This window comes from Bubalus kerabau, chromosome 14, assembly GCF_029407905.1.
Source record: "Bubalus kerabau isolate K-KA32 ecotype Philippines breed swamp buffalo chromosome 14, PCC_UOA_SB_1v2, whole genome shotgun sequence".
In the NCBI taxonomy this organism is placed as follows: Eukaryota; Metazoa; Chordata; class Mammalia; order Artiodactyla; family Bovidae; genus Bubalus; species Bubalus kerabau.
Genome location: NC_073637.1, coordinates 53362692 through 53387987, shown reverse-complemented (window position 1 = coordinate 53387987; position 25296 = coordinate 53362692). Strand labels below are relative to the sequence as shown.

Genomic DNA, 25296 nt, shown 5'->3' with positions numbered 1-25296 from the left:
GCCTTAATCTTTAAAGTGATGGCTTTACAAAGAGCAACAAAATCTACCAGATGGTCACTGGTGTGGTTCACTGAGTTTATATCCTACTAGGAAGTTAGATGATTGCTTTTCAAGGTTCGAATCATGCATTGAACAGTCTATTTCACCACAGGGAATTCTGAAGCTGTTGATATATTTTTGGCCAAGCATGTTTCATCATCTTTTCATCACAGTCTGAAATATGCCTGTGAATACTTCGTGAGCATTGAGACTGTATAATTTTTCTCTCCTTCTACAAGATTTGAAATGTAGTTAAGTGTTAGAAATGAGTACTGCTTAATATTTGTAAAATTTTGTTTTTATTTTGGGTGTAAGATTATCAAACTACTTTGTTAGTCTTCAAAAATATAAACCTTCCTCAAGCAATATGGATCTCTCATTTAGAACAAATACTTTAAATTTTTATACATCAAAACAATTAAACAAAAAATCTCTAAATAAATAAAAACTTCCATAGAAATATATGGCTTTAAGTTGCACAGAATAAACATAAATTTTTTTAATTTTATTTTATTTTTAAACTTTACATAATTGTATTAGTTTTGCCAAATATCAAAATGAATCTGCCACAGGTATACATGTGTTCCCCATCCTGAACCCTCCTCCCTCCTCCCTCCCCATACCATCCCTCTGGGTCGTCCCAGTGCACCAGCCCCAAGCATCCAGTATAGTGCATCGAACCTGGACTGGCAACTCGTTTCATACATGATATTTTACATGTTTCAATGCCATTCTCCCATATCTTCCCACCCTCCCCCTCTCCCACAGAGTCCATAAGACTGTTCTATACATCAGTGTCTCTTTTGCTGTCTCGTACACAGGGTTATTGTTACCATCTTTCTAAATTCCATATATATGCGTTAGTATACTGTATTGGTGTTTTTCTTTCTGGCTTACTTCACTCTGTATAAGATTCAGTTGGGAAACTGATATTGTCTTTGATTTTCAAAATACACACTTGTCAGAATTTTTCTAGGAATCGTACAGAAGAAGAGAGAAGTGGAAATCATTTTATTAAGACTAAAAAAAAAAAAAACAAAAAACTGAGATTTCCCCAGTGGCTAAGTGGTAAAGAATCTGTCTGTCAATGCAGGAGATACGGGCTCAATCCCTGATCCACAGATTCCATATGCTGCTGAGCAACTAAGCCTAACTGCCACAACTACTGAGCCTGTGCTCTAGAGCCCTAGAGCCACAACTACTGAATCTCACACACCCTAGAGCCTGTGCTCAGCAACAAGAGAAGACACCACAGATATGCCCTCACACTGCAACTAGAGAGTAGCCCCAACTCCTGACAACTAGAGTAAAGCCCATGTAGCAACAAGACACAGCACAGACAAAAATAGGCAAATAAAACTAAACAAACAAATAAAAAACACACACAAATATTTAGAAATTAAGAGTATATTATCATAATATATGCATTGGAAATTCAGCCTCAATACATATAAGAGGAGGTGGCAAGAATACACAGAACTATACAAAAATATCTTCATGATCAGATAACCATGATGGTGTGATCATTAATCTAAAGCCAGACATCCTGGAGTATGAAGTTAAGTGGGCCTTAGGAAGTATCACTACAAATAAAGCTAGTGGAGGTGATGGAATTCCAATTGAGCTATTCCAAATCTTAGACGATGATGTTGTTAAAGTGCTACACTCACTATACCAGCAAATTTGGAAAACTCAGCAGTGGCCACAGGACTGGAAAAGGTCAGTCTTCATTCCAATCCCAAAGAAAGGCAATGCCAACAAATGTTCAAACTACCACACAATTGCACTCATCTCACATGCCAGCAAAGTAATACTCAAAATTTTCCAAGCTAGGCTTCAACAGTACATGAATTGAGAACTTCCAGATGTCCAAGCTGCATTTAGAAAAGGCAGAGGAACCAGAGATCAATATGTCAACATCCATTGGATCATAGAAAAAGCAAGAGAATTCCAGAAAAACATCTAGTTCTGCTTCATTGACTATGATAAAGCCTTTGACTCTGTGGCCCAACACAAACTGTGGAAAATTCTTAAACAGAAGGGAATACCAGACCACTTTACCTTCCTCCTAAGTAATCTGTATGCAGGTCAAGAAGCAACAGTTAGAACCGGACATGGAACAATGGATTACATCCTAATTGGAAAAGGAGTACTTCAAGGCTGTATACTGTCACCCTGCTTATTTAACTTATATGCAGAGTATACCAGGAAAAATGCTGGACTGGGTGAAGCACAAGCTGGAATCAATATTGCCAGGAGAAATATCAATAACCTCAGATATTCAGATGACATCACCCTTATAGAAGAAAGCAAACAGGAACTAAAGAGTCTCTTAATGAAGGTGAAAGAGGAGAGTGAAAAAGCTGTCTTAAAACTTAACATTCAAAAAACAAAGATCAAGGCATCTGGTGTCATCACTTCATGGCAAATAGATGGGGAAACAATGGAAACAGTGACAGACTATTTTCTTGGACTCCAAATTCACTGCATGGTGACTGCAGCCATGAACTTAAAAGATGCCTGCTCCTTGGAAGAAAACCTATGACCAACTTAGACAGCATATTAAAAAGCAGAGACATTACTTTGCTGACAAAGATTCATATGGTCAAAGTTATGTTGTTGTTGTTTTCCAGTAGTCACATATGGATATGAGATCTGGACCATAAAGAAGGCTGAGCACCGAAGAATTGATGCTTTTGAACTGTGGTGTTGGAGAAGACAATTGAGAGTCCCTTGGACTACACAGAGATCAAACCAGTCAATCCTAAAGAAAATCAATCCTGAATATTCACTAGAAGGTTTGATGCTGAGGCTGAAGCTCCAATACTTTGGCCACTTAATGCAAAGAACTGACTTACTGGAAAAGATCCTGATGCTGGGAAAGATTGATGGCAGGAGGAGAAGGGAATGACAGAAGATGAGATGGCTGGAAGGCATCATGGACTCAATGGACATGAATCTGAGGAAACTCTGGGAAATGGTGAAGGACAGGGAAGCCTGGTATGTTGCAATCCATGGGGTCACAAAGAGTCAGACATGACTGAGTGAACAACAACAATAATCATAACATATAATATGAAAAAAATACAGACTTAATGAACATCTCTTATTGTAAAATGAAATGGATTAATTTAAAACAAGAATGACATATAGGAACAAAAAATTTGGGCAATAGAGCAAGGCAACAAAAATGTTTGTGCTATTATAGACAGGATGGAAAAGAGGGAAAAAAAGTTAATAGCTTCCTGAGTGGAGGAAGATATAACTCATACCAAGTGGGAAAAATAATGTATGAGTTGAATGTTAAAGAATATATGGACTGCTAGCTGCAGCAGCAGACAGTTATACAGTAAGAGTAGAAATCCCTGATTTTATTCTCTAAATATAAGAAATACACAGAAGGCCAGCACCTATTTCTTATACAAGATTGCCACTCTATATTTTTGGATGGGATTAAAGTACATACAGAGAAGGCAATGGCATCCCACTCCAGTACTCTTGCCTGGAAAATCCCATGGACAGTGGAGCCTGGTAGGCTGCAGTCCATGGGGTCGCTAAGAGTCGGACACGACTGAGCGACTTCACTTCCACTTTTCCCTTTCATGCACGGGAGAAGGAAATGGCAACCCACTCCAGTGTTCTTGCCTGGAGAATCCCAGGGACAGGGGAGCCTCGTGGGCTGCCATCTCTGGGGTCACACAGAGTTGGACATGACTGAAACGACTTAGCAGCAGCAGCAGCAAAGTACATATATCTGGGCAATAATGTAGGTCATCTAATAGATCATCTTCCAAATAAAAGGTCTCATATTCAATAAACTATGGGTTTAATGACCTGGGGCTGTTTCAATTATCTTAGCACTTAGGTACATGGCACATGCACAGTGACTGTTTAATAAATATCAGTTTAATTATTGAATATATTTCAAATGTGAAAATCTGAAATGAATGACTCAGAAATGTTGTTATCCATTGGAAACATATTTCACCACTAATGTTTATTACTTGATGATCCCAACCTAATGTGTTAGGCTAATGTGGGGTTTAAAGTTCCCCTTAACTACTACAACTCTGATAAAAATTAAATACTCTGCTTGCATGGTCCTAGAACTGAGATACATTCATTCCCTAGAAGTGTCCATACACGTTTTGATGATGACAATAGAAGTAAGGTAGTAATCACTACTCATTGAATATTATAGATTTGGTATTTTGCATAAAAATAGTTTATATTTTATATATCAAATAAAATATCAAATAATAAGGATCCCTCTATTACACAGGTGATAAAACTGAGATCTGAAACACTAAATACCCACATAAAGATTCTACATCTTCTCAATGCCAGAGATGTAAAGCAAACCAACTCTTTCCTGGTGGTCCAGTGGTTAACAATCTTCCTGCCAATGCAGGGGACACAAGTTTGATCCTTGGTCCAGAGATTCCATATGCCAGAAGTCAACTAAGACCATCTGCCACAACTATGAACCCACACGGTCTAGAGGCCACGCTCCACAACAAGACAAGCCACTGCAAGAAGAAACCTGCTTACTGCAGTGAAGAGAGCAGCTGCTGCTTGCCACAACTAGAGAAAGCCTGTGCACTGCAATGAAGACAAAGTGCAGCCAAAAATTAATTAATTAAAATGTAAAATAATAAAGCAAACTAAAGCTTTTATTGCTCCAGAGTCCACTTTTTGCAGACTTTTGTACTTTCTTGTTAAAAAAAAAAAAAAAACAAAGACTAAAACAAAATTATCGGAGCTATAGGCATATGTTTAATTGGTGATAGATATTTTTAAATATTCTAAATACATATATAACAAAAATGACAGCCATGAGATCTATATTATTTTTAAATTACTTTTTCATGTACTTGAAACAATTTATAACTTTTGAGTAACTTCTATGTGCTAGGAATTATATACATATTTTTAAAATATTATCTCACTTAATCCAATCTCTCTAACATTTACAATCTCCTGAGATAAATTGAAATATTCAAGTTTTGACAAAAGAAACAATACTCCAGTAACATGGGGCAAGAAGGCAAATCAGCTCACAGATCTTATACCCTCAAAGTCAAATCTCATATCCTCTGCTCCATAATGCTAACACAATCTAATCAGGACATTTTCATACTTTTAACCACACAAACAAAGCTTTCAGAACAAGGTTAGAGTACATGAAAATGTGCTTAAGTGTTGGCCTGATTGTTGACTGAACAGCCTACATTTTCCTGAGAGAGATGAAGAAACAGCAAGTGACTTGTAATTTTTTTCCCTGTAGCCTAACATCACTAGGATTTTGCCTGTCTTTGATGTGATAAAATAAACCCTATTACCAAATGACTTATGGTTCTCTTGCTTGTTTATTAAAAGGCATGGAGAAAATGTTTTCCTCATTACTATAAAATACAGTGGTTCACATGAAGAGACCAGATCCTTTTATGTGAAATGATAGGGCTAGTGAAAGATTTTGTATCCAGATAATGTTGTCAAGATAGTAATGGCAAATGTGAAAGGAAAACACAGAGTTACACTTAATTTATGTGTCATATTCACACGCACTTTTATTAGTTTGCCCCAGATTGTGTATACCAAAATGCCATTCTGAATATAGAATCTCATTATGAACTTTAGAATGGTCAATCTAGGACTAGCAAGACCATTTCACCTTGTCTTCCAAGTACTTTAATTTGCAAGAAGTGTGGGAAGCACTGAATTGAGAAGGGCTTTGAGGTCACATTAAAACTCACTGAGAATAAATGGCATGCAATGTCTATCAAAAGGAGAGAGTACAGAACGGGTATGCATGCCAGGTATTTTCATTCCAGACTTAGAGTACAGGAATTTTATTTATTTTTTTATAGAATATTATTTAACATGGCAGTAAGTAGTTAATTGCCTTTACAAATACCAGCAGATGGGTGTTGGAAAAATTCATCGTGCTTATGAACAAACACGAAAACCCTTGCAATATACCCTCTAGGCTGATGTGGCATTCATTTTTCTTAATTAAACTATTATGTTTAGGGATCACCAAAATAACTCTCTAAAGGTAAGTGTTTCATCAAAGAGAGAATATATAAACTCCAGGGAAAGCAATAAACAGATCATCACAATGTTATCAGCTCCATGCAAAGTTATTAAGAATCAGGATGCTATCAAGTGAGGCTTCCAGTGCCTCAGTGGTAAAGAATCTGCCTGCCAGAGAAGGAGACACAATTCAATCCCTGGGTCAGGTAGATCCCCTGGAGAAGGAAATGGCAACCCACTCTAGTATTCTTGCTTTGGAAATCCCATAGACAGAGGAGCCTGGTGGGCGACTGTCCATGGGGCTGCAGAGTCAGATACAATTGAGTGAATTAGCTTGTCTATCTATTTATTCTATTTTAGCTAAATAAACACTTTCCAAAATAATGAAATTTTTGCTCAAAGGCCCTAGTGAGTAAGTGGCAGAATCAGTATTTTGATTCAGATCTTTCTGACCCCATAGGTTTTTAGCTAAAGGAAGAAGGAAAAGATAGAGCCCTACAACAGAAATTAACTCCAAGACAGTCTTGGGAATACTCCATTGAAACCTCTTAAAATGCTCCTTGGTTTTAAATACCTTAATAAGTTATTTATATTTAGGGAGTTCAGGAAGCAACAGTTAGAACTGGACATGGAACAACAGACTGGTTCCAAATAGGAAAAGGTGTACTTCAAGGCTGTATATTGTCACCCTGCTTATTTAACTTATATGTAGAGTACATCATGAGAAATGCTGGGCTGGAAAAAGCACAAGCTGGAATCAAGATTGCTGTAAGAAATATCAATAACCTCTCATATGCAGATGACACCACCCTTATGACAGAAAGTGGAGAAGAACTAAAAAGCCTCTTGATGAAAGTGAAAGAGGAGAATGAAAAAGTTGGTTTAAAGCTCAACATTCAGAAAACGAAGATCATGGCATCTAGGCCCATCACTTCATGGGAAATAGATGGGGAAACAGTGGGAACAGTATCAGACTTTATTTTTTGGGGCTCCAAAATCACTGCAGATGGTGACTGCAGCCATGAAATTAAAAGACGCTTACTCCTTGGAAGGAAGGTTATGACCAACCTAGATAGCATATTGAAAAGCAGAGACACTACTTTGCCAACAAAGGTCCATCTAGTCAAGGCTATAGTTTTTCCAGTGGTCATGTATGGATGTGAGAGCTGGACTGTGAAGAAAGCTGAGCCAAAGAATTGATGCTTTTGAACTGTGGTGTTGGAGAAGACTCTTGAGAGTCCCTTAGACTGCAAGGAGATCCAACCAGTCCATTCTGAAGGAGATCAGCCCTGGGATTTCTTTGGAAGGAATGATGCTAAAGCTGAAACTCCAGTACTTTGGCCACCTCATGCGAAGAGTTGACTCATTGGAAAAGACTCTGATGCTGGGAGGGATTAGGGGCAAGAGGAGAAGGGGACAACAGAGGATGAGATGGCTGGATGGCATCACTGCTCGATGGACATGAGTCTGAGTGAACTCTGGGAGTTGGTGATGAACAGGGAGGCCTGGCGTGCTGAAATTCATGGGGTCGCAAAGAGTCGGACAAGACTGAGCGACTGGTTAAGCATTAAACATTCTTGAAGAGTGATGCAAATGACTTTGTTGAAGTATCAAAGGGGTATCGAGCTAAAGCTGTGGAACCTGACAGAATGGGTTCAAATCTGGCATATACACCACACACCAAATCAGGAAAAATTTCTTCATCAGACATTTCTTCATCTTCATGTTTCTATACATCTTGTGAGCAGAGATACCAACTGTCCTTTTTCTCTTTGTACAAAACTATCTTTTCAAAGATATCTGTATAGCAAGTAGCCTCAGAGGACAGAAAAGGTGTTTTCTATCAGATGAAAGGTAAGTTTGTTTAAAATCTTGGGAGAAAGAGATAGGATCTCTCTGAAGAGCATGGGCAGGTATGTCCATTATAAAGGATTTAATGTCCCTAATCTCATGATTCGTTTCCTAGAACAATATATACTACCAAAAAATATGCAGATGCCTCAGACTTTTGTACGAGAACTGGGGCTTGCAGAAATGGGACAAACACTAACGCTCTGTCTGACACTCTTGTGAATAAAAAGACACTGATTTGATTCTTACCCAAGAGTCTTGAGTCTTCTTTCACCATCTGAGAAACTGTTAATTCTAACTCAAGTAAAATCTCATACTCTTCAAGGTTCTTGACATTTAATAAGTACCCTTGAATATTTTTTTTTTTATTTTAGAGCTTCAGTTTCTTACTGTGAAATTTAAAAGTGAATATGCTTATAAGTTTCCTAATACACTATAAATACTTAAGCAAGTAGTAGCTAATTAGCAGTCATAGAAAGAGAAGCAAGTGGGTGCCATCTGCATCATGGTGGCACAAGATGCTCTCTTTGTCTCTTCCATTCAAACAACAACCAGTAAAACATCCATAACTTAACAAGGATGATTTGGCCCAACACACCAGGATGCTGGAGAGTTCCACACACCTGTACATGTAAATGTGGGTGGGCTAGAACACATACAGAAGGCAGAATCAGAGGAACCTCTGAGACAGTGACTGAGATCCTGGACCCTTGACCATAGTAACTGATCCCACAACCCTAGAGAACCTCGTAGCAAGGAAGGAGGCATACATGACTCCAGCACACCCAGCCACAGTGGGACCCATGGCCACAGAACCTGGGAGCAGTGACAGCTGAACCTCCAACTGGTCTCTCCAGCTGTTAAGATACCTACCACTGCAGTCCTGCCAATCCACAGCAGCAGCAACTATGAATCTAATAACACCAGATACAGTAGAGACAAAAAAAACTACAGCTAGCTCCCTACTCTCCCTCTTCTCTCCACCATAGCAGCACCTAAGACTCAGGAGATCCCGGACACAGTTTAGGTTCTTGCCATCCCAGCGGTGATGCCAGCTACAATTGCAACTCTAGTAGCAGCAAGGCCCCAGTGCCCACAGAGGCACAGGCAGCTACAATGAAGGTGCCAGGCAACACATCCAGCAAAGGTGGTAGAGAATAGAAAGTACTGATTCTCAAGTAAAACTACAGGAAGCTCCCAAAACATTGCTATAGCACAACCTATTGAAAAACAAAACAAAGGCCTCTAATTATTAATCTGTAAAATCATTAGAATCAAGGTAAAATAAAATATGTACCTAAAGGAGAAAGGTGTCTGGCATAAGATCAGCTCATGAAGCCCCATGAAAAATTGTGGTAACACAGTATCACAAAAAAAAAAAAATTCTCTAGAAACCAAATTTAAATTCTAACTAATGAATCATTCAAAATAACTGCCATGAAGAAACTCAGTGAACAACAAGAAGGCAGTTCAACAGGATAAGGAATAAGATTACTGAACAGAGGGAATACTTTACCAAAGACATTGAAACTCTAAAAGGAACCAAACAGAAATTATGGAGCTTGAGAATACAATAAATGAGATGAAAGATATAATGTTAAAACATTGGAAACAAATCAGATCATATGGAAGAGAGAATTAGTGAACTTGAATATAAAATATAGAAATAATAAAGACAGAAGAAGAGAATTAGAATCTAGAAAAAGAAGAATGAGGAGGAGAAAGTGGGTGGGGGAAGGAGAGGAAATGTTTTGAGAAATACCCAACTCTATTATGAAAAAAATCTAGGATAACAGGAGAAAGGAGAAAAGTGGGGGTGGGAAAAGGAGCGGAGAGTTTACCTAAAGAAATAACAGCAGAATTCAAAGGATTGGCCTTTGAAGCCAACTGGTCCTGGACTTCTGTTATTTATTGTTGTTGTTCAGTTGCTAAGTCATGTCCAACTCTTTGCGACCCCATGGACTGCAGCACACCAGGCTTTCCTGTTCTTCACTATCTCCCAGAGTTTACTCAAACTCATGTCCATCTAACCAGTGATTTTTACCAATCATCTCATCCTCTTTTGTCTCCTTTTCCTCAGTCTTTCATTGCATCAAGATCTTTTCCAATGAGTTGGTTCTTCACATCAGGCTGCCAAAGTAGAAGCTTCAGCTTCAGCATCAGTCCTTCCAAAGAATATTCAGGACTGATTTCCTTTAGGACTGACTGTTTGATCTCTATGCTGTCCAAGCAACTGTCAAGAGTCTTCTCTTGGCACAACAATTCAAAAGCATCAATTCTATGTTACTCAGCCTTCTTTATGGTCCAACTTTCACATCTGTACATGAGTACTGGAAAAACCATACCTTTGACTAGATGGATCTTTGTCAGCAAAGTAACGTCTCTGCTTTTAATATGCTGTCTGTTTGTCACAGTTTTTCTTCCAAGGAGCAAATGTCTTTTAATTTCATGGCTGCAGTCACCATCCTCAGTGATTTTGAAGCCCAGGAAAATAAAATCTGCTATTGTTTCCAATTTTTCCACATCATTTGCCATGAAGAGATGAGACCAGATTCCATGGTCTTCATTTTCTGAATGTTGAGTTTTAAGCCAGCTTTTTCACTTTCCTCTTTCACTCTCATCAAGAGACTCTTTAGTTCCTCTTTGCTCTCTGCCATTAGAGTGGTATCATCTGCATATTTGAGATTGTAGTTATTTCTCCTGGAAATCTTGATTCCAGCCTGTGATTCACATAGCCCAGCATTTTGCATATAGGCACATTATTGGCATAAAGTTGCTTATAATAGTCTCACACAACTTCTGTTATGTCAGTTCTTACCTCTCCTTTTTCATTTCTAATTTCATTGGTTTGGGTCCTCTCTCTTTTTTTCTTGATGAGTCTGGCTATAGGTTTCTCAGTTTTGTGCTCTTTTCAAAGAAACAGCATTTAGTTATGTTGATCTTTTCTACTATTTCTTTTTTAGTCTCTATTTCATTTATTTCTGCTCTAATCTTTATGATTTATTTCCTTCTACTAATCTTGAGTTTTGTTTTTCTTTCTCTAGTCGCTTTATGTGTAACATTAGGCGGTTTATTTGAAGGTTTTCTGGTTTCCTGAGGTAAGCAAGAGCTTCTTTTGCTGTATCCATAGGTTTTGGATCATCAGGTTTTCATTTTCATTTGTCTCTAAGTATTTTTTATTTCCTTGTCATTTCTTCAGTGATCTAATGGTTGTTTAGTGGAATATTTTCTAGACTCCATGTTTTGTGGCTTTTTTTTAAAGCTTTTTCCTTGCAGTTCATTTCTAATCTCATAGTGTTACAGTCACAAAAGACGCTTAATACAATTTCTGTTTTCTTAAGCTTATCAAGGCTTGCTTATATCCCAGCATGTAATCTCTCCAGAGAATATTACAATTATAAGGAAATATAACTGATGAATATGGGTGCAAGAATCCTCAACAAAATACTAGCTAACCAAATCTAACAATACATCAAAAGGATCATATTCCATGACCAAGTGAGATTTATCCCAGGGTTGCAAGGATTTTTCAATATCTATAAATTAATCAGTTGACACATCACATTAAACGATAGAAAAATAAAAATCATATGATCATCTCAATAGATGTAGAAAAAGCTTCTGTAAAATTTAACATCCATTTATGATAAGAACTATCTAAAAAGTAAGCATAGAGGTAACAAACCTCAACATAATAAAGGCCATATACAACAAACCCACAGCTAACATCATACGTAGTGGTGAAAAGTTGAACACATTGCCTCTAAGATCAGGAACAAAACAAGAATTATCACTTACACCAACTTTATTCCACATAGTTTTGGATGCTTTAGTGACAGCAATCAAAGAAAAATAAATAAAAAGGAAACCAAATTGGAAATGAAGATGTAAAACTGTCATTGTTTGCAAATTAAATTATATACAGAAAATCCTAAAGATACTACCAAAAAATTACTAGAACTCATCAATGAATCAGGTAAAGCTGCAGGACACAAAATTAATATAAAGAAGTCTGTTGTATTTCTATACACTAACAACAAAATAGCAGAAACAGAAATTAAGAAAAGAATGCCATTTACCACTGTATCAAGGCTTCCTGACTTCAGAATACAGGAATCAAAACAGCATAGTAGTGGCAGAAAAACATAAATACAGATCTATGGAATAGGATAGAAGGTCCAGAGATTAACCCATGCACCTATGGTCAACTAATCTTTAACAAAGGGGGAAAGAATATAAAATGGAGAAAAGACAGCTTGTTCAATAAATGGTACTGTGAAAACTGGACAGTTACGTGTAAAAGAATGAAATCAGAACACTTTCTAACACCATACACAAAAACAAACTCAAAATGGTTTAAAGACATAAAAATAAGGCCAGACACTATAAAACTCTTAGGGAAAATATATTCAGAACACTCTGTGACCTAAATCGCAGATCCTTTTTGATCCACCTTCAAGAGTAATAAAAATAAACACAAAAATAAATAAATGGGACTTAATTAAACTCAAAAGCTGTAGCAAAGCAAAGGAAACCATAGACAAGACAAAACAACAACCCTCAGAATGGGAGAAAGTACTTGCAGACAACACAATTGATAAAGGATTAATCTTAAAAATACACAAGCAGCTCAATATTCAAAAAGGAAAAAAAAAAATAAGTAATAAAAAAAATGGGTGGAGGACCTAAATAGAAATTTCTCCAAAGATGATAATATGGGGGGGCCAACAGACAAATGAAAAAATGCTCAACATCATTAACTATCAGAGGAATGCAAATCAAAATCACAATGAGGTATCACCTCAGAATGGACAGCATTAAAAAAATGTACAAACACTAAGTGCTAGAGAGGGTGTGGAGAAAAATGAACACTATTGCACTGTTGGTGAGAATGTAAATTGATAAAACCAACATGGAGAACAGTATAGAGGTTCCTGGAAAAACTAAAAATAGAACTACCATATGACCCAGAAATCCCACTACTGGGCATAAAAAAACCTGAGAAAACCATTATTCAAAAAGGCATATGTACCATAATGTATGACTGAAGCACTATTCACAATAGCCTGAACATGCAGTCAACCTAAATGTCTATCAAAAGATGAATGGATAAAGAAGAAGAGGTACATATATACAAAGGAATATTACTCAGTCATACAAAGGAATGAAATTGGGTCCTTTGTAGTCAGGTAGATGAACTTAGAGTCTGTTCCTCAAAGTGAAATAAGTCAGAAAGAGAAAAACAAACATCATATCTTAACATATATAGAAATGGAATCTAGAAAAATGGTACTGGTGAATATATTTTCAGGGAAGGAATAGAGATGCAGACATAGAGAAGACTTATGGCCCCGGGCGGAAGGAGAGGGTGGGAAGAATTGAGAGACTAGGATTGACATATATTCACTACCATGTGTAAAAGAGGGAGCTAGTGGGAAGCTGCTGTATAGCACAGGGAACTCAGCTCAGTGCTCTGTGATGACCTAGAGGAGTGCTATGATGGGGAATGGGAGGGAAGATCAAGAGGATGGAATATATGTATATATACAGCTGATTCATTTTGTTGTACAGCAGGAGATAACACAACAGCAGAAAGCAATTACACTCCACTAAAAACAAAAAAAAAAGATGAAGAAGAAAATACCTACAAATAAACCTACCTAAAGACACAAAAGAACTGTACTGCAAAAACTATAAGATGTTGATGAAAGAAATTGAAGACCACATAAACAAATGATAAGATATACTATGTTCTTGGAGTGGAAGAATCAATATTATTAAAATGATCACATTACCCAAGGCAAGCTACAAATTCAATGCAGTATCTATCAAATTACCAATGGTATGTTTCACAGAACTGGAACAAAAATTGTTTAATCTGTATGGAAACATAAAAGACACTCAATAGCCAAAACAATCTCAAGAAAGAACAGAACTGTCAGAATCATGCTCCCTGATATCAGACTATATTGGAGTCATCAAAACAGTATAGCACTTGCACAAAAACTGACACATAGATGAATGGAAAAGGGCCCAGAAACATGCCCACAATTGTAATCACAACTGAAGCGACATAGCAGCAGCAGCAGCAACCTATGACAAAGGAGGCAAGAATATATGACAGAGAAAAGACTGTTTCTTCAATAGGCAGTTATGCAAAACTGAAGTTATGCATCAATGAACGAGATTAGAACATAGCACCATATATAAAAATAAACTTAAAATGTATTAAAGATCTAAATTTAAGACTGGATATTATAAAACTCCTACCAAAAACACAGGCAAAACAAACTTTGATACAAAGTACAGCCACATTTTTTTTTGCATCTGTTTCATAGGGTAAAGAAAACAAAAGCAAAAATAAATCAGATGTATTATTAATTAAACTTAAAAGCCTTTGTATATTAAAGGAAACTATAAGCAAAATGAAAAGACATTTTACAAACTGGGAGAGAATATTTGCAAACAATGCAACCAACAAGGTGTTAATTTCTAAAATATACAAACAGCTTATACAACTCAATATAAAGAAAAAAATGCACAGAAAACCTAAATAGACATTTCTCCAAAGAAGACACACAGATGGCCAATAGGCAAATGAAAAGGCACATGAAAACTAAATTTCTCACACCTGTTGGAATGGCCATTATCAAAAATTCCAAAATTAATAAATTCTGGAGAAGATGTGAGAAAAGGGATCCCTCACACAAGGTAAATGGGAATGTAAATTGGTGCAGCCACTGTGAAGAACAGTATGGAGGTTCCATAAAATACTTAGAAAAGAGCTGCCATATAATCCAATAATCCCACTCCAGGGCATATATCCAGAAAAGATTAAAACTCTAATTCAAAAAGACATACATACCCCAGTGTTCACAGCAGCACTATTTACCAGTGCCAAGAAATGGAACCAATCCTAATGTCCATCAACAGGTGAATACATAAAGCAGACATTGCATACAGCATACATACATATAAATTCACATATATACATATGCATACATATGAAATAGTATATTACATATATAATGGAATGTTACTCAGCCATTGAAAAGAATGAAATAATGTCATTTGTAGCAACATGAATGGGCCTAGAGATTGTTATACTAAGTAAAGTAAGTCAGACTGAGAAAGACAAATATATGATATCACTTATATGTGGAATTAAAAAAAATAATTTAAAGGAACTTAATAACAAAACAGAACTAGACTCATAGACACAGAAAACAAACTTGTCATTATCAAAGGGGAAGTAAGGAAGAATAAATTGGGAAACAGTGATTAACAGACATACATCTCTATATAAAATAGATAATCAAGGACCTACTGAATAGTACAGGAAACTATATTCACTATCTTACAATAACCTATAGTGGAAAAGAATAGATAGATATAACTGGATTACTTTGTTTTATACCTGAAACACTGCAAATCAACTATACTTCAATAAAAAAGATTTTACTTATTAGATGTTATACATAAACTTCATGGTAACCATAAAAATAAATCTAGAGCAGAGATGCAAAAAAGAAAGGAAAAGGAAACTGAGAAAAATATAGAAAATCATCAAAATAAAATGACAGAAATAATAGAAAAAAAAAAGATACAGAGCAACCAGAAAAAAAAAAATATGGAAATACTAAGTCCCTATTTGTCAATAATCACCCTAAACATAAATAGGCTGAATTCACCAATCATAACACAAAGTACACAGAATACAAAACAACACCCAAATATATGCTTTCCAGGAAACTCAACTCAGCTCTAAAGATGAGCATAGACATAAAGGGAAGGGATGGAAGACCATACTCAATGCAATGGCAGCCAACCATACTCTTATGAGACAAAAGAGAGTTCAAACCAAAAATGATAACAAGAGATAGAGATGGACACACTGTAATGATAAAAGGTACAATTCATCAAGAAGACACAATAATTATCAATATGCATGCCCCCAGCACAGGAGTACCAACATATACAAAACAATTATATTAAAAATATTTTTAAATGCCTGGAGACAACGGAAAAGAAAATAAAATATAACAAAATCTATCAGATGCATCAAATATTGTACTAAAAGGAAAGTTTATAGCCAAGCAGATCTATATCAAGAAACAAGAAAAAATTTCAAATATACAATCTAACTTTTCACCTAGAAGAACTAGGAAAAAAAGAACAAAGTCCTAGAAGGAGGAAAATAATATAGATTGGAGCAGAAATAAATTGAAATTTAAAAACATAGTAGAAATGATCAATGAAATTAAGAGCTGAATTTGTAAAGATAAAGCTTTAGCTAGAATTATGAAGGAAAAAAGAAAGAAGGCTCAAATAAATAAAATCCAAAATGAAAGGGAAGAAATAACAAAAGATATCACAGAATCACAAAAACACCAGGATTATAAAAGAATACTACGAGCAACTATACACCAACAACCAACAAACTGCACAACCAGGAAGAAATGGATATATTCTTAGAATCATACAATATCCAAAGATTAAATCATAAAGAAATAAAAAAATCTGAATAGACTGAAAACTGGTAAGGTAATTAAAACCGTAATCAGAAATCTCACAAAAAAAAAACAAAATTCCAGACCCAAAACAGCTTTACAGGTGAATTCTACCAAGTATTCAAAGAATACTGAATACTGATTCTTCCCAAACTCTTCGAAAAAAAAATAAAAGAGGAATGTTTCCTAACTCATTTTATGAAACTAACATTAACCTGATACCTAAACCAGATGAGTACACACACACAAAAGAAAATTACAGATCAACCTCTCTGATGAACATATATGTAAATATTCTCAACGAATATTAAACTTAATACAACAATGCATTTAAAAAATCATAAGTCCTGATCAATCGGGATTTATTCCTGGAGTGAATGGATGGGTCAACATCTGCAAATCAACGTGAGATATACATGTTGAGGTGTGTATATATAAATATATGAATAAGTATATACATATACACACACAGATATGTGTATACAGACAAATATACCACATTAAAAAATGAAAAATAAATATCATATGTACAATTCAATAGATACAGAAAAAGCATTTGACAAGATTCAACACACATTTATGACAAAAATCTCTCTACAAAATAGGTATAGAAGAGAATACTTCAATGTAATGAAGGCCTAGAAGGCAGAAATGGAAAGATATTCCATTATTATGGATTAACACTGTTAAAATGTTGGAAGAATTAAAACACATGTATACCTGTGGCAGATTCATTTTGATATTTGGCAAAACTAATACAATTATGTAAAGTTTAAAAATAAAATAAAATTTAAAAAAATACCTTTGGCTCTATAACTCATAGGTTCTTTGCCATACTAAAGAAGTAATAAAAAAAAAATTGTTAAAGAAAATGCTACCTAGAGCAATCTACATTTTCAACACAATCCCTATAAAAATTTCAACATTTTTCCAGAAACAGAATAAAAAGTCCTAAAATTTATATGAAACCATAAAAGACACAGAGTGACTAAAGCAATTCCATAAAAAGGACAAAAATAAAGATCTCACACTGATTTAAAATTATATTACAAAGCTATAATAATTAAAATAGCATAATATTGGCAGAAAATCATACCTAGAGCTCAACAGAATAAAATTGAGAGCCCAGATAGACCTACAAATATACTGAAAATTAATTTACAACAAATGAGCAAAGAAGATATAATTGACAAAGGATAGTATTCGATGAAAGGCACTGCGAAAACTGAATAGTCAAATGAAAAATAATAAAATTAGACCACTATTTTTTGCCATATATAATCATCAACTCAAAGTAGATTACAGAGTAAATATAAGACTCAAAACTATAAAAGAACTAGAAAAAAGCATGGACAGTATAGACAGTTTGTTATCGATCTTAGCAATATCTATCTGGATATGCCTTCAAGAAAAGAGAAACGAAGGCAAAAATAAACAAATGGGGCTACATCAAGCTAAAATGCTTCTGAACAGCAAAGGAAACGACTAACAAAATTAAAACACCACCTAATGGAACGGGAGAAGACACTTGCAAACCCTACATTAAATAAGGGCTTACTATCCAAAATAACACTACGAACAAAGCTAGTGGAGGTGATGGAATTCCAGTTGAGCTATTTCAAATCCTGAACGATGATGCTGCGAAAGTACTGCACTCAATATGCCAGCAAATTTGGGAAACTCAGAAGTGGGCACAGGACTGGAAAAGGTCAGTTTTCATTCCAAAGAAGGGCAATGTCAAAGAATGCTCAAACTACCGCACAATTGCACTCATCTCACACACTAGTAAAGTAATGCTTAAAATTCTCCAAGCCAGGTTTCAGCAATCCGTGAACTGTGAACTTCCTGATGTTCAAGCTGGTTTTAGAAAAGGCAGAGGAACCAGAGATCAAATTGCCAATATCCGCCGGATCATTGCAAAAGCAAGAGAGTTCCAGAAAAACATCTATATCTGTTTTATTGACTATGCCAAAGCCTTTGACTGTGTGGATCACAATAAACTGTGGAAAATTCTTCAAGAGATGGGAATACCAGACCACCTGATCTGCCTCCTGAGAAATCTGTATGCAGGTCAGGAAGCAACAGTTAGAACTGGACATGGAACAATAGACTGGTTCCAAATAGGAAAAGGAGTTCGTCAAGGCTGTATATTGTCACCCTGCTTATTTAACTTATATGCATGAGTACATCATGAGACACACTGGGCTGGAAGAAGCACAAGCTGGAATCAAGATTTCCAGGAGAAATATCAGTAACCTCAGATATGCAGATAACACCACCCTCATGGCAGAAAGCGAAGAAGAACTAAAGAGCCTCTTGATGAAAATGGAAGAGGAGAGTGAAAAAGTTGGCTTAAAGCTCAACATTCAGAAAACTAAGATTGTGGCATCCAGTCCCATCACTTCATGGCAAATAGATGGGGAAACAGTGGAAACAGTGGCTGACTCTATTTTTCTGGGTTTCAAAATCACTGCAGATGGTGCCTGCAGCCATGAAATTAAAAGACACTTTCTCCTTGGAAGGAAAGTTATGACCAACCCAGACAGCATATTAAAAAGTAGAGATATCACTTTACCAACAACGGTCCATCTAGTCAAGGCTATGGTTTTTCCAATGGTCATGTATGGATGTGACAGTTGGACTATAAAAAAGCTGAGTGCTGAAGAATTGATGCTTTTGAACTGTGGTGTTGGAGAAGACTCTTGAGAGTCCCTTGGACTGGGAGGAGATCCAACCAGTCCATCCTAAAGGAGATCAGTCCTGGGTGTTCATTGGAAAGACTGATGTTGAAGCTGAAACTCCAATACTTTGGCCACCTGATGCGAAGAGCTGACTCATTGGAAAAGACCCTGATGCTGGGAATGATTGAGGGCAGGAGGAGAAGGGGACAACAGAGGTTGAGATGGTTGAATGGCATCATCGACTCAATGGACATGGATTTGGGAGGACTCCGGGAGTTTGTGTTGGACAGGGAGCCCTGGCATGCTATGGTTCATGGGGTCACAAAGAGTCAGGAATGACTGAGCGACTGAACTGAACTAATCCAAAATATAAAGGAGCAATTATAAAACTCAACAAGAACAAAACCTGTTCAAAAAATGGAAGAAGGATTGGAGATTATGATTTTTCCAAAGAATTTCTGGTTGGGTTGCAAAAGTAGGAATGCAAGTGATACCAGAATAACAGGCAAGTTTGGTCTTAGAGTACAAAATGAAGCAGGGCAAAAGCTAACAGAGTTTTGTTAAGAGAACGCACTGGTCATAGCAAAGACTCATTTCCAACAACCCAAGAGATGAGTACACATGGATGTCACCAGATGGTCAAAACTGATCAGATTGATTAGGTACTTTGTAGCTGAAGAAGGAGAAACTCTATAGAGTCGGTAGAAACAATACCTAGAATGACTGTTTCTCAGATCATGAGCTCCTTATTTCAAAATTCAGGTTTAAATGGAAAGAAGTAGAAAAAAACCCACTAAACCATTCAGGTGTTACCTAAATCAAATCCCTTATAATTATACACTGGAGGTGATGAATAGATTCAAGGGATTAGATCTGGTAGACAAAGTATCCGAAGAACTATGGATGGAGGTTTGTTAACATTATACAGGAGGTAGTAACCAAAAATATCTGAAAGAAAAAGAAATGCAAAAAGGCAAAGTGGTTGTTTGACGAGGCTTTACAAATAGCTGAGTTAAGAAGACAAGCAGCATGCAGGGGAGAAAGGGAAAGATATATCCAACTGAATGCAGAGATTCAGAGAATAGAAGGAGAATTAAGAAAGCTTTTTTAAATGAACAATGCAAAGAAATAGAGGAAAACAACAGATGAGAAAGACTACATATCTTTTATAGAAAATTGGAGGCATTAAGGGAACATTTCATGCAAGGATGGGCACAATAAAGGACAGAAACAATGATACCACTTTAATAACAGAAAGTGAAGAGGAACTAAAAAGCCTCTTGATAAGGGTGAAAGAAAAGAGTGAAAAAAACTGGCTTAAATCCAACATTAAAAAACTATAATCATGGCATCCTTTCCCATCACTTCATGACAAATAGAAGGGGAAAAAGTGGAAGCAGTGACAGAACTTACTTCCTTGGACTCCAAAACCACTGTGGATGGTGACTGCAGCCATTAAATTAATATATGCTTGCTCCCTAGAAGGAAAGCTAAGACAAACCTAGACAGGATAACATATTAAAAAGCAGAGACAGCAACCTCCAAAATGAATACCACAATAACAGAAAGTTAACTAATATGAAAAGAATAGTATTATGTCCCAGATGAAGGAACAAGATAAATTCCCAGAAAGACAACGGAATGAAGTAGAGATAGGAAACCTTCCAGAAAAAAGAATTCTGAATAATGACAGATAAGATGGTCCAGGATTTTGGAAGAGAATGGAGAAGATGCAAGAAATAATTAGCAAAGACCAAGAAGAACTAATGATGGACTTTGGCATCATTAGATGGTTGGATGGCATGACCGACTCGACGGACATGAGTTTGAGCAAATTCTGGGAAGTTGGTGATGAACAGGCAAGCCTGGTGTGCTATAGTCCATAGGGGAGCAAAGAGTCAGACACGACTGAGCCACTGAACTGAACTGAACTAAGAAGAACTAAAGAACAAACAAACAGAGATTAGCAATATACTAGAAGGATTCAACAGTAGAATAACTGAGTAGGAAAATATGGTAAGTTACCTGGAAGACAGAATGGTGGAAATCACTGCTGCAAATCAGAATATAAAAAGCAGAGACATCACGTTGCAGAGAAAGGTCCATATAGTCAAAGCTATGGTTTTTCCAGTAGTTATGTACAGATGTGAGAGTTGGGCCATAAAGAATGCTGAACACCAAAGAATTGATGCTTTTGAATTATGGTGCTGGAGAAGACTCTCAAGAGTCCCCTTGGACTGTGAGGAAATCAAACCAGTCCAACCTAAATGAAATCAACCCTGAATATTCATTGGAAGGACTGATGCTGAAGTTGAAGCTCCAATACTTTGGGCACCTGATGTGAAGAGCCAACTCAATGGAAAAGATCCTGATGCTGGGAAAAATTGAAGGCAAAAGGAGAAGGGGGCAGCAGAGGATAAGATTATTACATAGCGTCACTGAGTCACTGAACATGAGTTTGAGCAAACTTTGAACAGTAGTGGAGGATGGAAGAGCCTGGTGTGCTGCAGTCCATGGGGCCACAAATAGTTGAACAACCACAACAAAATTCTTGCACAAATTCCACTAAAGTTGAATATGTTCTATCTTCTAGGTTATGTACTTTGAATCTTTGTTCTCATTAGTATATCACTATGCTTTCCCATAATACAAGTGATCCTTATCATTATTAATAATAAACTATACAGCATTCTTAATTTTACACATTCCCAAGCTAATTCACCTACCAGAAATCTTTAAAAGATTAATAAATTCAGTTAATATTAAAAAATGAAAACAAAGTTATGACAGTCTAAAGTTCTATGCATCATAAACTCTGTATGTTTTTCTAATATAAATATTGACATGTATACACAATGTATGCATAAATACATACATATATAATGTAATCCACTGTCTTATTTCACAAGTAATGTTGTCAAGTATTTTCCTTAATCTGTCATATACTGTATGTGCTTATTTTTTTCTAAGCCTCAGATTTTATAAAAGAAACAAGCACTAAATATGTTTTGCAAATATATATCACTCATTCTTAAAATATTTTCATTATGGCAAAGCAATATTCAGTCAACATAAAGATAAGCATTATTTTTTTCTTTACCTCTACAGATAGGAACAGGAAAATCCCATGAGGCTGTATTGACTGAATTGGCTATACAGGTGAGTTGAGGGTGGCCATCGAGGATATACCCAGTTACACAGCTGTAGCGGATCTTGTCTCCAACATCAAATCTTGTCCCATATAGCACACCTTTGGGTGGAACTCCTGGATTTCCACAAGAGCTACTCTGCAATTCTACAGAATAGAAGGAAAAGGAGTTTACAGTTATTTTAATACATATTTTTATGTTTTAGATTTATAAAATTACATGTAGATACAGATGTCCTTTTTCCTTTTAAGAAGATTTACAAAATAATGGAAATGTCCTCTATTTCAATTACATCAACAGAGAAGTATGGAAAAGGAACAAAATTTTACTGAATAGGTATTACATGCCTATCTTCATGCTAGAAAAATTTAGATATTTTTTATTAAGTTTGTAACAATTCTTTAAATTAGGATTTATTATTCATATTTAACACCTGAGTTCTATCCTTGGGTTTAGATATTTTATATTATTTTTGTAGCAATTTTTTAAATTAATATTTATTACTCATACTTTACAATCAGGTTTTAGCCCTGAGTCAGGAAGATCGCCTGGAGAAGGAAATAGCAACCCACTCCAATAGTCTTGCCTGGGAAATCCCATGGACAGAGGAGCCTAGTGGGTTACAGTCCATGGGGTCACAAAAGAGTCAGACACAACTGAGCAACTAAACAAAAAATAAATCACATTTCACAGACAATTAAAAAGAGCAATATCATTTATGTGGCTTCTTCAATGTTACATTCTACTAACATAGTAATATAAAAATCAAGTTTCATCAATAAACTCTCCATTACTTTGATGCTTCTACTTAACCTTAAACCATGAACATTCATCTGAAAATATTTATATACATTTTGGGTGGAAACATTTTTTCACTTAAATGACATATTTGTGAAATTCAAGAGACTGGGCTAGAATTTAAGCTCTAATATGCGTTTAACCTTGAGAATATAATGAGAATTATCATAACAAGTGCATACAGTTGTGAGTTTTAAGTAGATCAATATGCAAAATATCTGGAAACTGACTGATATTCATCTGTTACTTTGTTATTTTATTAGTTTATGCTTAAAGTATACAAGTATACAAATATAAGAGATTTTTTAAAAATTATATTCATTCTAGAGAAAAATACATTTTCACTTTAAGAGAAAAAATAGAAACGTTTTATAGAAGTAGAAGTTATAGAATTTAATGAAGTTAGGGGGGAATAGTATTTCCTAAATTTTCTACTAGATTATTTACATTTATACTACAAATCATGATCAACAGAAATACAAATAGTAAGGAATAAACGGACTAAAAGATAGTCCAGTTTGAGTAAAGTTAACTTTGATTTAGTTAAAAGTATTATACAAATTGTAATTAACTAGGTAATTAATTAACTAATATTAAGGAAAGCTGGATAAGAGTATGTATATGGGAGCCCTGTACTATTTTCATAATTTACCTGTAAGTCTAAAATTATTGCAAAATAAAAAGCTAAAAAAGACACTGCAATGCAAAAATAAAGTATATTTCCAATTAAACCTGATATTCATCCTATTTGTTCAGTTAGTAAAGTGGATGATATCACTTTATGTTAAATCAAATAATTATAAACCATTATAATGCTGCTGCTGCTAAGTCGCTTCAGTCGTGTCCGACTCTCTGCGACCCCGTAGAAGACAGCTCACCAGGCTCCTCCGTCCCTGGGATTCTCCAGGAAAGAATACTGGAGTGGGTTGCCATTTCCTTCTCCAATGTATGAAAGTGAAAAGTGAAAGTGAAGTCGCTCAGTCGTGCCCGACTCTTAGCGACCCCATGGAATGCAGCCTACCAGGCTCCTCCGTCCATGGGATTTATCAATAAAAATATTAAGTAAAAATACCAAAATAAAAAACACTTTATAAAATGTAGTAGCAATTGTATAAAATCAACAATCATTTATTGATAATTAGTGCAGTAAACAAAATTGAAATTTTATATTTTTACCCATAATATGCACATGGTACTTTTGAGAGTATTTCTTAAGTGAAAAAATTTTTTGTTTGTTTAATTTTTTCAATGGTACTGAAAAGAAAAAATCAGTGATGAATTTCAAATGAGGTCAATCAGTGAAAGAAGTATTGAAGATTCATAGAACTTTCCTTATATACCTTAGAAATAAAGTATATACTTTTAGTTTAAAGCAATTATTTAAAGTTCTCAAACCTAGATATGCAAAGAACTTACTATTATTAATTAAATATCAATGGTTTCTATAAATAACAGGTAATTCATTAAGCTACCTTAGCATTTAATTATACATTATAAACATTATATACATTATACATTATATACTATTTGCAAAATATTGTAAGTATCTGTAACCATGGTTAATGATTTTTAATATTTCACTTAACCATTTCATAAAGGCAAATTCTATAGTTCATTTTCAGTAAAATTTAACACATTTATTTCCTGTAAATTTTCATTCTTTACAAAATATTTTTGAAATGAACAATTTATTTTGGAATAGTTAATTTTCAAGAAAATTTAGTTGATTAATAGATGAGCTGTTTGCTGCAAGAGAGGGGAGGTTCATAAGTTTCGATGAAATGAGTTAAGAATTCAATCCCTTGAATATAGTAAAGAAAAAGGAAATACTTTTAATGAAACTACAACTTGTGTTTTTAGAATCAATCCATTCCTTCCCTCTCACCCCCCAAGAAATAATTGAGGTCAGGACTTCAATTATCATGAACTTTTATATCTAGGGAAAAAGGAGTTTCCAAATTATTTCACAAGAAGCTTTAGGTGTAGAAATGAAAGGAAGGAAAGAAAAAGGCTCTAAATAGTTGCTATGCTCAAATTTAACTTTTATTTACATGAACAAATAAACATTACACAGAAAAAAGTACTAAAGCAAAAAGAAAACATATGAAGTGAATCACTGAATGAATAATAACACTGATCCGAGTTTTAAAGATTACCTAATCTTACCTCTTGCCTTGTGGCTGAATTATATCGAAAACAAAAGACAGATAATAATTTAGGCTGTTTCAAAAT

General features: G+C 35.4%; 1 protein-coding gene across 3 annotated transcripts in view; it reads right to left on the bottom strand.

The window, feature by feature from the left end:
- CSMD3 (CUB and Sushi multiple domains 3) overlaps positions 1-25296 on the bottom strand; it is a 1475959-nt gene that overhangs the window by 1121901 nt on the left and 328762 nt on the right. For all 3 annotated transcript variants that reach the window (XM_055546406.1, XM_055546407.1, XM_055546408.1), the window contains exon 4: positions 22218-22412. In XM_055546406.1, the coding sequence (XP_055402381.1) occupies positions 22218-22412 (195 nt within the window). The remainder of the gene's footprint in view (positions 1-22217; positions 22413-25296) is intronic.